Below are 14,780 nucleotides of genomic sequence, written 5' to 3'. Positions count from 1 at the left end.
ACTTTCTGGTTTTTCTTTGAAGATGTTTCGCTTCTCATTCAAGAAGCTTCTTCAGCTCTGATTGGATGGTGGGGAATGGAAGGATTTATACTCCTTGCAGATACCTGGTCATTTGCATTTTTAGCAGGTTGTTAAGGTCACCTGGAGGTTTATCTGTGTCATCAGGGTCACCAGATGACACAGATAAACTGATTTGCATAACTCAGGCAACCTTGATGACACAGATAAACCTTCAGGTGATCTTAACGATCTGCTAAAAGAATGCAAATGACTAGCTGTCTGCAAGGAGTATAAATCCTTACATTTCCCACCATCCAGTCAGAGCTGAAGAAGCTTTTTGGATGAGAAGAGAAATGACTTCAAAGAAAAACCAGAAAGTCAAGTTGCCTCTTGAAAAAAGCACCTTTGGGATAGTGAGTAGACTGGTTCCTTGGAACTTCTCCAGAGAAGTAGAAGATGGGATGCCCCTCACATGTGCTCCAGATAGTTGCACCTTTGAGGAAACCATAGGACAATGGTTTCCCATTCAAAGTTTTAAAAATTAAAAAGGAAAATACAAATGATGAACCAACAGAATTACCTGGAAAATGTTTTCTTATTGGACCTACAAAAGAGGCTTGTTAAAATGTTAAAGACATCTGTATGATTGGATAAAGAATTGAAGAAAAATCAAATTTTATGAATCAATAATATTTGATTGAATTAAAGATTAAGATTTTTAAAAGTAAGAGGAAGGAATACAAAGTTATTTATTTGATCAAGGTTAAAATATTACTTTTTTGGTCAAGTTCTGGAAACCCTTTATGGATTTTTTTGCTGACACCAGGATTCAAAAGTTTATGTTTTATGGCTTTGTTTATAGATAAAATATTGGATATGAGATGAAGAAACATATATGTTCCTTTATGGGATTGAAGAGTTATTAAATGTGTTTATATTTATTGTGATGAAAGTTGGAAGTCACTTATTTATTTCTTTTTCTTTAATGTATTCTTTCATTTCTTTTTCTACCACTTTAATTCTTTTTTCCATTGTCCTCTTTTTCTAAGTTCAATTTATATTAAGTTTTTACTATTGTATTAAAATTCAGAATACAATCATATTCAAGAAATCAGAATCCAATATTTATACTATTTGCTTTTATGCTATATTACTGAAAAATTCCTTTTATTTCTATAAGATTTCTTACTACTCTCTTTGTAACAATTGTATATGCCATATGTCTTCCGGGTGCGCTTCAAGGTGTTGGTGACCACCTTTAAAGCGCTCCATGGCTTAGGGCCGGGGTACTTACGAGACCGCCTTCTGCCACCAATAGCCTCCCACCGGCCAGTACGCTCCCACAGAGTGGGCCTCCTCAGGGTGCCGTCCGCCAGACAATGTCGGCTGGCGACCCCCAGGGGGAGAGCCTTCTCTGTGGCGGCACCCACCCTCTGGAACAACCTCCCCCCAGAGTTACGTACAATAACAGACCTCCGGATTTTTCGTCGGGCCCTAAAAACCCATTTATTTCAATTAGCTGGGCTGGCTTGAGTCAAATTTTAAACGGATTTTAAATTGGAATGTTTTAATTACGGCCAAAATTATTTAATTATTTTAAACAGATTTTAGATTTTGTATGTTTTGTATGTATGTCTTGTTTTTACTTTGGCTGTTCACCGCCCTGAGTCCTACATTGGAGAAGGGCGGTATAGAAATTTAAACAAATAAATAAATAAAATATGTCTATCTGTACAGATATTTCATCCATTGGCTGGCAAGCATAAAAACAAAGAAGCATAAAAATTATTGTTAGAATAAGCTATTGTGTGATAATGTGAAACAGCTTTTAAATGCTATTTTCAATATGGAATTGTCAACAAATGGATGGAGAGCATTGAATAGCATAATCTTTGATTAATTTTTTACTAATTCAATGTCTGGACTTAATTGAAGTCAGTGGCAAGATTCCCACTGGATTCACTTAGAGAACATTACTAAGCTAATCATTCATTATATCATTCAGTATTTTTGAAAGAGTGGATGAAATAATGAAATAAGGACCTAATTATCAACCTTGAAGATTACTCATCATTTTAAAAATAAAATTATTTTGATACATGTATATCCAATGCACTAAGCTAGACTGAGGGACATGATATAAGGAGACACACACACACTGAGAGATGTACACCCAAACACAATTTGGGTAGAGAATGTTTTTCTGCATCACTTACAATGCTAGAATTTAAAGTGCTTTACTGAAGCTAAATGTGGGAGACGATTTTTCTTCTGAAAACAGTCCCTGGTGCCAGAAAGATTGGGGACTGCAGTCATATAGTGCAGGGATCCCCAGCTGTGGACCAGTACCGGTACATGGCTTTGGGAACTGGACCACTCAAGCAACAGGTGAGCAAGCAAAGCTTTATCTATGCACGCATGGGATATAGATTGCACATGAAACCACCACTCCCCAGGCATGGAATGGAGATATCATTGGTTGCACTTTTGGATGATCTTTGGCACCAGAAGCATGGAGTAGCCCAGTAATAGGTAACTTTTTTGCCGTCATGTGCCAAAAACAGGGGGAGCGCGACCCCCCGCGCTCCCCCACTTTTGGCATGTGTGGGCCCAGTGGGCCCAGATGACCCAGGGTGTGACACAAAGGCAACACAGCCAGAGAACTGATATGAATCCCTTTATTATCACCAACTGTGCCCCCAATGTCCCTTTCAACTCTCCAGCCTGGAGAAAGCTCTTCCACTAACCTGTAATAGTCTTTGGCTGACAGTACTTCAGTTCCAAACGTTGTAAGCAGAAAACTTTCAACTAAAAATCCAACAAGGCAAGACAAGGTAATTAATCCAACAGGGCAAGCAAAATAGGGAATTCCAGAAGTGAAGTAGCATGGCAGTAAATCAAACCAGTTGGGAGGATGCCAGGAACTCAGATAAACACCAGATGAACTCAGCATTTGTTCCCGACAACCACTCCTCCCATTTGCCTCTCCTTTTAAACTCCATCAGTAGCTGTGCCTTGTAAATAGGACTGGGTCCTTTTCTCCGTCGTAACCCATGCAACCCATGTTGCTCTCTTCTCCATTCCTTCCTACGTTGCCTAGGATGAGGAGGGGGTGGGGCTTGGTCTTCATCTGAACCCCCTCTCCCTTGTTCTACCTGTCCTCTGCTCTGCCCAGCCTGACTTTGCACTTCCCCAGTTTCTTCCACAGCCAACAGATCCACTCTCTCACTCCCTGTTAGCTGCTCTTGTTCCTCTTCAGATTCAGACTGCAACAGGGGCATGACAACCTGTTTTTCACCCTCCCCAGGCTCCAGAGGTTTTCTTGGAGCCTGGGGAGGGCGAAAACAGCCTCTCCTCCCCCCCCCCCCCGTGGCCCTCTGGATGTCGGAAACAGTCCATTTTCCAACTTCCGGTGGGACCAGAAGGCCTGTTTTTCGCTCTCTCCAGGCTCCAGAGGCTTTCTTGGAGCCTGGGGAGAATGAAAATGGCCTCCCCACCTCCCGGAAGCTGGAAACAGCCCATTTCCCGACTTCTGGTGGGCCTGGAAGGCCGAAAAGCAGCTGGCCGGAGCACGCATGCACACTGGAGCTCAGCTAGGGCAACGCTCGCTTGCCCACAGAAATGGCTCTGCGTTCCACCTGTGGCACGCGTGCCATAGGTTCACCATCCCAGGAGTAGTGCATCTATCCTAGCTCTCAGCAGCATCTCAGCAGCCTTACCCCTCCCAGAAGTCTAAATACTGGATATTGATTCTTGGATTTAGAAATCTTGCCTTTGGCCCGTATTAAGTGGTGTTCCATGGAGTTCAGTATTCTCTCCACACCTATTTAACATGTACATGAAGTCATTGGGTGAGCTCATTTGTAGTTGTGGGGTGAGGAATCATCAGTATACTGATGATACCTAGCTGTATGTCTCTTTCCCTGGCAAACTAAGTAGTGCTGTTGATGTCCTGCTCAGTGCCTGGAGACTGTGAGGCAATAAATAAAACTAAAAATTAAATATATAATTGCCACAGTTAAGAATGTATACAATTCCAAATCATAGTTTAATGTTACATGTATACATGAAAACAAGTGTACAGAAATGATTGCTCTGGTTTCACTTTGCTGGATTTCTGATTTATCATTTTGTGCAAATCAGGAATAAGCATTTAAAAGCATATATGGTTTCTATACAGACCAGTTAAGCAAACTCCAATTTTTTACTGTTTTATTAACCAATTGACTTTAATTTATTCCACAAATGATAATAATTCACATGCAAAAGCAAGCAAAGCACTAGATAAAGAATTGAAAGTTGATTTATTCTTCCACTGAAAACAAAAGAGCAAGGGAACATTAATTAGGCTCTGTGCTGCTCAGGCACAGAATGCCAGGTGTTGTTGCCAGGGCCGGATTTAGATGAAAAGAGGCCCTAGGCTATTCCACTTATGAGGCCCTTTCACCAGTGGTGGGATTCAATTTTTTTAACAACAGGTTCTGTGGGTGTGGCTTAGTTGGGGGTGTGGCTTGGCAATCATGTGACAGGGTGGGCGTGCCTAGCTGGTCACGTGACTGTGTAGGTGTGGCTAGCTCGTCATGTGACCAGGTGGGCGTGGCTATCTGCATAGGGACTACTCAGAGGGCTGAAAAAAGTCATTTCTGACTGGGCCTCGCACTTTTGACCGGTCCTCACACTTATGACCATCCTCACATTTATGCCCGTGCAGCTTTCTTAACAACCATGTCACTCATTTCACAACTGCTTCTCTTCACCATGGTGACAAGATAGGGCAAAAACGTAAAATGTGAGGACAGTCGTAAGTTCGAGGACTGGTCAAAAGTGCGAGGACCAGTCAGAAATAACTTTTTCAGTCCTCTGAGTAGTCCATATGCATAAAAGGATACAGCAATAGAGAGGGATGAAGGAAGGGAAATTAGAGTAGGAGGGAGGGTAAGAGAGGGAGGAAGAGAGGAGGAGAAGGAGAAAGGAAGAGGAAGTAGGGAGGAGAAGAAGAGGGGGAGGAAGAGAAAGTAAGAAGGAAAGAAAAGAGAGAGGTGGTAGGTTTGAGGAGAAAGATTGCTGTACAATAAAAAAGATGAAAGGGAAGAAAGCCAACCCCAAACAAATATAAAGATATTAAGATAAAGAATGAATTGTTAAACTTTAAAGAATAAAAGAGAACAAATATGAATAAATAACAATAATTAGAAACACACATACAAACATACAATGTATTTTCTTTGAACAGAGTATTTGGCCGGTTCACAAATTTAAACAGTGTTTAGTCATTTCAATTAAATTTACGATTTCTATATTTCCTTTTTGCCACATTTATTTCTCATCTATTTTTGTAAAAAAACAATATTACCCTTCATCCTCAACTCTAATCTTAATCAAGTTCAATTTTTCCCTTCTATTCTATATTATACCCCTTCCCGTTGTCATCTATTTTTATATCCATCCTCACATTGGTTAATTATGTAATATTAGTTGTTTAATATAAATTCAACATTTTAATATAAATCAATTAGTTATATAACTACCTTTTTTGTATATTAATCAATATGAACATGAATATTCCAATTATTTCCATGCAATCCAATTTCTTACAAATCCATTAATTATATTTACCAATAATAATAAACCAAATAATTTCCCCCATATATTCCTCCAAACCACAACTTAACCATTTCTGCTTTCAGAAATATACGATTAATAGTATCTCAATTATTACAATTCCCTAGTTAAATAGAGCTTTTTTTCTTTTGTTTTAAAATCCTGAACTCTCCTCTTTTTCCCTAAATTTCCCATTGTTTGCACCTACCTTTTTTGGTGAGGAAAAAGAAAAGAATTCTGCCTGCCTAATTTTCCAACCTTGCAGCAACAGCAAAGCAGTTTCAGTTTCGTTTCTCAGCATAGCTAGGGGAAAAAAAATCAGCACTCTTTGCAAGGAAGCAGAAGAGCCCTGAGCAAAACAGCTGAGACAAATCAGCTGAGAGCCGGGAGGCCAATTAGCCTATGCTGAAGCTCCGTGGGCCAATAAAATTACAAAAAAACCACCGAACCCTTTGTTAAATTGCTGGCTCCCCCACCCCTCGCCCACCACTATTTATTGGCAATAAATAGTGGTGCGGAGGGGCGGGGCAAGCCAGCAATTTAACAAACGGTTGGGCTGCACCACTGGCTCTAGGGCGGCCCTTTGAAGCCCCGAGGCAAGAATTTGAAGTTTTTTTTTTCTCTAGCCATGCGGAGGGGCGGGGCAAGCCAGCAATAGATTGGGAGTGGGCGGGGCAAGCGAACAGCCGGCGATCCAACAGAGCAGAGAGTGAGGGTGAGTGAAGGTGTGGAAGCTGCTTTCTCCATCCTGCTCTCTTGCGTCCGGAGCCGGTGGGGAACCACGTGGCAGCCCACGTGGATCCCAGGCAGCGGAACTCAGGCTAGGGAAGGGGTGGGCAATTGTGGCTCTTTTACAACCTGTGGCCTTCAACTCCCAGAATTCCCGAGACAGCCAAGCTGTCTCAGGAATTCTGGAAGTTGAAGTCCACAGGTTGTAAAAGAGCCACAATTGCCTACCCCTGGCTACGGTAGGCTGGCGCCACGCGGGTGGGAGGCGAGGGGCGGGTGAGCCAGCAATTTAACAAATGGTTCGGGGACCAATAAATTATAAAAAAACACCGAACCGTTTGTTAAATTGCTGGCTTGCCCGCCCCATTTATTGGAAATAAATAATAGTGCGGAGGGGCGGGGCAAGCCAGCAATTTAACAAAGGGTTCGGCCGAACCCCCTAGAACCCCCAGAATCCCACCACTGTGTAGGCCCCTCTTGATCTTGAGGCCCTAGGCTGAAGCCTAGTTAGCCTATAGGAAAATCCGGCCCTGGTTGTTGCCCACAAACTCTCTTTTAATATCTACCAAAGAATGGCAATGCAGACAACTACGTACATTACTAGTGGCTTGCCCTATCAGCATTGGAAGTGGTCTTGGTGGTTCCCTGATTTGGCTGTTCTTTAACTGTTAACTGGTTTGTCAGATACACAGGTGTAATGTATTTAACACTAAAGCAATAATATAGATTCATGTCTTCGTATCCAAACAAGATACATCTCTCTGCAATGTTTAGGAATTCTATTTCAAAGTCTTTAAATGAGCCATATTACAATGTTCATATTGGAAACCTGAAAGAGAAAAAAATTGTTTTCAGATAAACTCAAATGAAATAATATCTATTTATGACTACTCACCTGAGGTCGTATAACTTTTACTATATTTTTCAGCGCGGTATCTGGTGATGGAGGAGAGCAGTCAGGTGTTGGGCCTGTTGAACTGTTTCTATGGTTACCGGTACCTGGTGCAGTAATTGCTACTTGAGGTGCATTATCTATGAATAAAAATAGTGTTCTGGTGATTACACAATATTACACAAAATATACTGTGAAAACAGAAAATGGCTTTAAAGACAAATGATTCAGTATTTTATAATTTATTATAATTATTAGATCTATAATTCATATTGTTTGCATTCAGGTTGAGATATTCATTTATTGTTTTCTACAAAGCCTGTCACTGATCACAGCTAATGCTTAGCATTTCAATGCAGGAAACTATTCATGTGCAGAAAAAGGTTTATGTTCATAGGTTGCCTGTCAAAACTAGAAAGGAAACTGGAAGTGTGAGAGGGAAATTAGGAATTTAGGAATATTAGTATGATACTTACTGTACTTAAAAATGGATAGATGGTTAAAAATTATAGTTCTGATATCTTCTGTATAGGAATGCAGAAATATACTAAAGGCTTTTTAAATTCCAACAGGTGGTATTAACTCACTTGTGGGAAAATCAGCTTGTCTATTAGGATGTGAACTGGTGACTGGACTGCCCCACCAACCAATTCAATGACTAAAAAAAAAATCATCACTATCATCATTCAAATGAATATAAGAGTCAAATTAACTGCCTAGATATGGTCTTAAGTGGGAATTTTATACAGAGGAATATAGTCCAGATGTAACTACTGACCCTAAGATATATAAAAGCTCTTTTTAAGTATTTGTATATACTTAAATATTTAATTTATACTTAATTTGTATATACTTATAGGTGGTGAGTATAATGAGGAAAACATGGAGGGCTAACCACTAGGCTAAAGACTAATCAATATAGAGTGCCACTACCATCTATTTGCTAATGTGCTCCTTAAAGCCTAAAATGGATTACATGAAGCTAGAGTTAATAACAAACTGGCAAATGAGAAACTGCTGTGTTATCATTGCAATGGAAATTTAGTTAAAGCATTCTGTCCCGAATACTGCTGCTAGCTTAGGTGGACTTTCAATATTTTGGCTTATTTTCTTTTGAGGGAGGGCATTAGAATTTCATTTTTTTAAATATGTACTAGTGTGTTCACAGAAAAAAAAATGACAATAAAAATGAGCAAACATGTGCTGTATATTGTCATTACTAGCACATACGTGCACACTTAATTGGAAGGATTAATTGTCTTAAATAAACATGTAGCCCTATTTGAGAGGAAGGACTTGTAGGGAAGAATGTTCTTTAAAAGTCAAAAGAGAGTTGATTTTAAAAAGTAAGAGGATGAGAAGGTGTGGAAGAATCGCTCTCTTTCCTTTTCATTAAATTAGTGTTTCTCACTCTCAGAAATTTTAAGATCATAGATTTCAACTCCAAGAATTCTCCAGTTTCAATCTTCATCATGGAAACCTAGAAGGGCATGCAACTCTTCCCCCGTTTCATCGTTCCTTGACTACAACCAACAAAGTGTTTTCTGCTTCATATTCATCTACTGTATCTGTTATGGATTCCTGTGATTCTATACCTGAAGAACTGAAACTAGAAGACTGTCAGGTTATAGCTGAGGAATTAATAGGTTGTCAGCACCTGTGAGTGATGAATCAAACCCAGCACAGGGAGCTATTGACTCATATAAGAAGGAGTTAGAGCCTGACCTCAAAAGAATACTAAGCCCTAAAACACATCACCACCAAAGAGGGATGAATGACAGCAGAGACCTATACAACTCCTCAAGAGAGGAGCTCCCTCATTTAGACAAAATCAGGAATTATGTAAGAGCATTCTCCAAAACTCTTCATTTTTGGGGGGGGAAACTGTTGTCTTGCTTCCTCATTTGCATTCCTGTGTCAGATATGCCACTCTTCCCTTCCTATGCCAATATATTTTACCTCAAAATTAGTGAGCAAAAGGAAAGTCCAGGACCAGGACAGAATCAAAAAAGGCAAGACATTTCAGCATAGCTGGAAGCTGCCAGTGAGATTACTATCTATGCAAATACCAAAAATGATCTAATAAACTTGGTCTCGTGGAAATATCTAGATGAAAATCAGATGTGGTCTCCAATCTTGAATGTGGTGGAGGGAAATTACCACCAGCAGAATGCTTGTAGGAGGCAATGGCTTAATTCAGTTACTCTTTTAGGAGACACAAGAAAATATTCTGTTCTTGGAAAAATGGGAGGCTTCAAGAATGGGAAGTGTGTCAGAAAGAATTCCATTACAGGCTTGAATAGTAGCCATTTGTTTAAAATGAAGCATAGGAGCAAGGAATCCTCCTTAGACCTATAACTTTTGCCTGATGAGCAGATGGTAGCAGGACATTGTGCAGATCCAGCTTTATGCAGTTATGGTCTTTCCTGCTCATTCCACTCATGTCCTTGTTAATTCTCATTTGGACTATTGCAACATTCTATACATATGGCTGTCCTTAAATACTATCTGCAAGCTACAGCCATCTGGAATGCTGAATATTTATAGGGCGTGTCAAATTTTTCAACTTTCCAAACATTAGGGGTGCTCAAAAATTGTGACATGCCTTGAGGATTGTACAGATATTTTGGTTACTTTAATATAATTTAGATGTGCTTGGTAAATAACTACATAAATATAACTTTTAAACATTTTGTTTGTTTCATATGGATAAGAAATGAGTTTCAACTGGATTTTATGTATGCATAATTCTTTTCTTCTTGATATTGAGGCATTATGATATGTGATTGCTCAAAAATCAGTGTTCTCTCATTTACTGTAGTAGAAAAAAACTGTTTCAATTATACTGACACTCTTGGATATTATCTAGAGAGCAGAAACTGTGAGGAGTCTACAAATTGGGCCTATGTACCATTATACAGTCAAAGACTTACCTACTCTTTAACAAGTTTTGATTTTAATATTTTTGAGCTTTAATGACTTTGGTTTAAATATTTTCATTATACATAGATTAGATTTTATCCCTTGGTTATAAATATCCCAGAGATGGACAGCTATATACATATTTTAAATAAATAAAAGACATTTCCTTCAAATACTTGTATTTTTCTTTTAAAATATGAAATAGGAGAAGCTACCACAATTATAAAAATAATATGGCAAAAATATAAATACATAAATAAATAAATACATGCATGCATACATACATAAATATATAAATAAATGACAAAAAATCCAGAACAGTTTTAAAATTACTATAATGCAGAGTTTATTATATGAGAAAAATAGCATATGTATAGTAATTTCAGACACTGAAATTCAATCATCTCCTTATTGCTCCTCAATTTTTTCACTCCAGGAAAAAATCTTGAAAGTTTATATACTTTGGTCTGGATTGTTCTAGAAATAGGAATGAAGGTATCACAGAACAATGGAAACTGAAATGCTGACAGAAAAAAAGCATTGCAAGCTGTATTGGAGAGGAAGAATATGGAACCCAGTCTTTTTTTCACAGGAATTCAAAACTATAAAATATTTTTGGAAGTTAGTCTTTTAGAAAGGCGCAGACATCTAGCTGGATATCCACTGTGTGCTATTACAACTTTGACTGAATTAACATCTGTCTCAAGAAAGCTAGGGATGCCCTCTTTTAGTTTCAAATATATCTTGGGACCATATTTGGGAGTGGCATGAATTTGTTATGTGCTAAAACATCCTCAGGTTAGGCAGCTAAAAGCAGCAATAGATACTCTACAACTTTTTGTTGTGGTTTACTCTTTCTCACAAGGAGATGGTCTGGAGAAATTGAAACAATAAGTATCCTTCTCTCTAAATGCCATATTTATGTAGCAACTACAACTCAGCTGGATTTGTCCTTAATGCTTGTTTGTGCTTTCCGCACAGATAAGCATTAAGTAATAAAATTCCTGCATATTTCTCAAAATCAGCTAATAGTATAAACAAAAATCTAGGTAGCACAAGTAGTAATACTTATAAAATCAAAACCAGTAAAAACACCTATTTTTGATGAAACTCCTCTTGTTATTTCTAAAGAACAAGGTTTCTTCGTAACTGTTGTATCAAGAAAATCACAGAGACCATTCTCATTTTCTACAGGAAATGTTTCTGAAGAAACAGATGGCACTGCTTCCAGTGTAGCACTTCTCTTCTTTGGAAAGGCTTCCTGAAATATAGAAATAGAATTATATAATAGAGTTGGCCTTGTAGAGGACAGAAAAGAAAACTATTTATAATTGTCATATATACACTATCATATTTACTGAAAGTCAATTACAACAATTATAAGGATTTTTAAAATAACTTTCCATTAAAAAATAATTTAAGATTAAAGTTAGTTTTTAGAGCTCTTCAAGTACATCTTTGAAACAAAAATGTATTTAAAAAGCTACCTACTAATGCATCTTAATAATAAAAATTACTATTAAATTATTATTATTTGCATAAACATATATGTAAATAAAGAACAATTGCAACCACCTTGCCTTTCATAAAAGACTATTGTGCGGATCAGAAGGAGGGTGAGAAGATATCTGTAGACTCACATCCTGGACATAAACTGCTTCAACTCCTCCCCTCGGGACAACTCTACAGGGCATTGCATGCCAAAACAACTAGACACAGGAACAATATTTTCCTCTGTGCCACCACTCTGCTGAACACCTAATTCTTAGAGTGCTGTGTAATGTCTATGTATATTTACCCATGTAGCGTGGCTTTAGTATCATTATTTATCCTTCTTATTATCTTATTTGCTCCCCCCTTTTATTGTGGGGATGATGATGATGATGTTGCTTTGCATGTGCACTAAGTGTTTCTGTACTCAAGATAAATTTATTTTGTGTCAAATAACACTTGGCCAAATAAAGTTCAATTCAGTTCAATTCAATTCAAATATCACTGCCTCAACAAGCTATGGACATTTTGCCTTTCTTCGAAAATGACAAAGGGGCATTGTCTTCAAATCTTCCAGAACTTTTTCTATTTCCATGCGGAAAGTTATCATTATATACCTTGCTGATATAAATGGAAATTCTATATGCATATAGAATTATATGGCCCATTTAAAGTTGTTGTGTTCTCTCTCTAGCTTATGTAATCTTGGGAGTCTCACAAGGCTTTATCTGCCAGCTAACTGATCTATAATCAGCTGAGCATCTGGAAATTCAGAAAATCACTTTTCTACATCGTCTACTACCAGTACTAATAATAGCAAAATAATAATACTAATACTTTTACTATTAATAATAATAGCAAAAGAGAAAAATGAATAGTTATATCCTACTTTCAGTCTTTAGCAAAATTGCTGCTTCTCGGCTAAAACAGTAATCTTGAAAAGTTTGCATAGGGTTGGATGAGATGAGAAAGAAAAGAACTTCAACAGAAGGAATTTTGCACTATCATTTTTCAGGCTACAAATTCTGAAGATAATTGTACTGGAACAAATGAAACAAACTCCTCACAAAAGAAGGTTACACTGTCCTACATGTTCATGCTGGAAAAAGAGATTTAATGCATTTTCAAGAATATATTAATTGTTGTTTCATAATTGAGTAATATATTGAAACTCAAATTCTGACATCCATCAGTCTAATTTTAGTCTCAACTAGGGATGATTCAGTTTTCAAACTCTACAAACTAATCTGAAATGTCAAAGCTATCTGTGATTGCATGCAGAAAAAAATATGTTATCATATATCAGTTACTTGCTAATAAATAATTTAAACTAGTTCTATCTTAGAAATAGTAGAAAGTTCCCAAAAATGTACTTAATATTAAAAGTATCATATTAATAGTGCACATAACAAAGAAAACAATAGTAGACTGTTTGACAATAAAAGTTATCAGAGTTATGTGGGGGGCTAGAACCTGATATTGATACCAAACAGCACGGCTGCTTTCCCTCATAGTAAGTTCACAGTGATGACAGGCATGGGGAAATATTGCAAGCGACAGGAGTAGGCCACTGATTGTCTCCTCCCCCTAACAATATCCATCATCCCCAATCCCTGCCCCTACTCACCAGGGCCCCCACTATACTCATCTCATTACCAACCAATAAGAAGGGCAGCTTTAACATTCAACATTCAGCAGCCACGTAGTTCATCTAGCTGACAAGTTCCATCAATTTAGCTCCCCATCAGCATCCTGCTCTTGGCATATAAGTCCAAGGAGAGAAGGGAAAAAAATAGTACATCCTTACAGTACATCTCCTTAATCCATAGGTGTCAAACTCAATAGCATCATGGGCTGGATTGTGACATATCACAATGTTTTTTGCCTTTGCAGAACTGGGGTGGGAGCGGCCTGCGTGTGTCATATCCGGCCCATGGGCTGCCAGTTTGACAGGCCAATCAAAGCTCCCACCCTACTGTCTCTCACCTGAAAAAGGCAAATGCCCAAGACCTCTCCCAACACTCCTTCACAACCTTTCCCATGGCCACCAAGAGCCGTGGTGGCACAGTGGTTAGAATGCAGTATTGCAGGGTAATTCTGCCAATTGCCAGGAGTTCAATTATGGCCAGCTCAAGGTTGACTCAGCCTTCCATCCTTCCAAGGTCAGTAAAATGAGGACCCAGATTATTGGGGGCAATATGATGACTCTGTAAACCACTTAGAGAGGACTCTAAAGCACTGTGAAGTGGTATGTAAGTCTAAGTGCTAGTGCTATTGCTAAAATGCCAGTCCAGAATCTTTCTCCTGTTTCAGAGACAAAACAGCTGTGACAACAGAGTTGCCACAAACTATAGTCATTATATGGCTAATTCTTGTCAGGGACAGTTCCTAGTTCATAGGGCAGGGCAAGAAAAAAAAATAACAAAAAGATAAGCCAAGCCACATGTGGCTGGCCATATGGCAACTGCAGGAAGCAGGCCAGTTCTTCCACAGGACTACTGACCAGCTTCTGCTACTGATGCTGTCCCTTCTCCAGGAGTCCAAAAATCTCATCAAAGAGAATATTATGCCACTTTTGCCACTAAGATGTTCCCATATCGGTCTGAAATACATTAACTGATTATGACCCATCAAATTTGTGTCAGCTCAGAGGAACATATTTTTTTCCATGATAATCTGTCCCTATTCTGGTCTTACAGGTCTTCTAGTTATGTAGTCACTGTCACTATACCTGAGCCCATCCACCCTGTTGCTAATCATCCCCTTTTTCTGTTTTCTTTCACCTTTCCCAAAATTAGACTCTTTATGGAAAGCTAGTTCCGTTTCACATGTTTAAAGTAGAATAATTTGATCCTGGTCATCTGTTCCTTAAATACAAATAGGGGTGATTTGTTTGATAATCCATTTGTTCATTTTCTTGGTTGTCAACAGTTTTCTCAGGGCTCTTCTCCAACATCAAAGTTTAAAAAGCATCAGTATTATTCTTATTTTGCTTCTTCAAAGTTCAGCTTTGGCTTCTACAGGGTGTCACAAAGAATACCACTGCTTGCACTTTTCTGATCTTTGTAGGTATAGATGACACATCATGATATCAGAATATCCTTTCCAAAATCTTCATAGCTGCTCTGCCAAGAGCTAGTCTGTG

The 14,780-nt window shown here is 38.4% G+C and overlaps 1 protein-coding gene across 20 annotated transcripts in view; it reads right to left on the bottom strand.

Moving 5' to 3' along the window:
* Positions 1-14,780, bottom strand: part of ANKS1B (ankyrin repeat and sterile alpha motif domain containing 1B) — a 301,097-nt gene that overhangs the window by 201,517 nt on the left and 84,800 nt on the right. For all 20 annotated transcript variants that reach the window (XM_034402922.3, XM_034402923.3, XM_034402926.3 and 17 more), the window contains 2 exons: positions 11,240-11,405; positions 7,226-7,362 (listed from right to left, as the gene is read on the bottom strand). In XM_034402922.3, the coding sequence (XP_034258813.2) occupies positions 7,226-7,362; positions 11,240-11,405 (303 nt within the window). The remainder of the gene's footprint in view (positions 1-7,225; positions 7,363-11,239; positions 11,406-14,780) is intronic.

Source organism: Pantherophis guttatus, chromosome 7, assembly GCF_059756535.1.
Source record: "Pantherophis guttatus breed Tessera chromosome 7, ASM5975653v1, whole genome shotgun sequence".
NCBI classification, from domain to species: Eukaryota; Metazoa; Chordata; class Lepidosauria; order Squamata; family Colubridae; genus Pantherophis; species Pantherophis guttatus.
The sequence above is the reverse complement of the archived record's forward strand: the minus strand, read 5'-3'. Positions and strand labels throughout refer to the sequence as shown.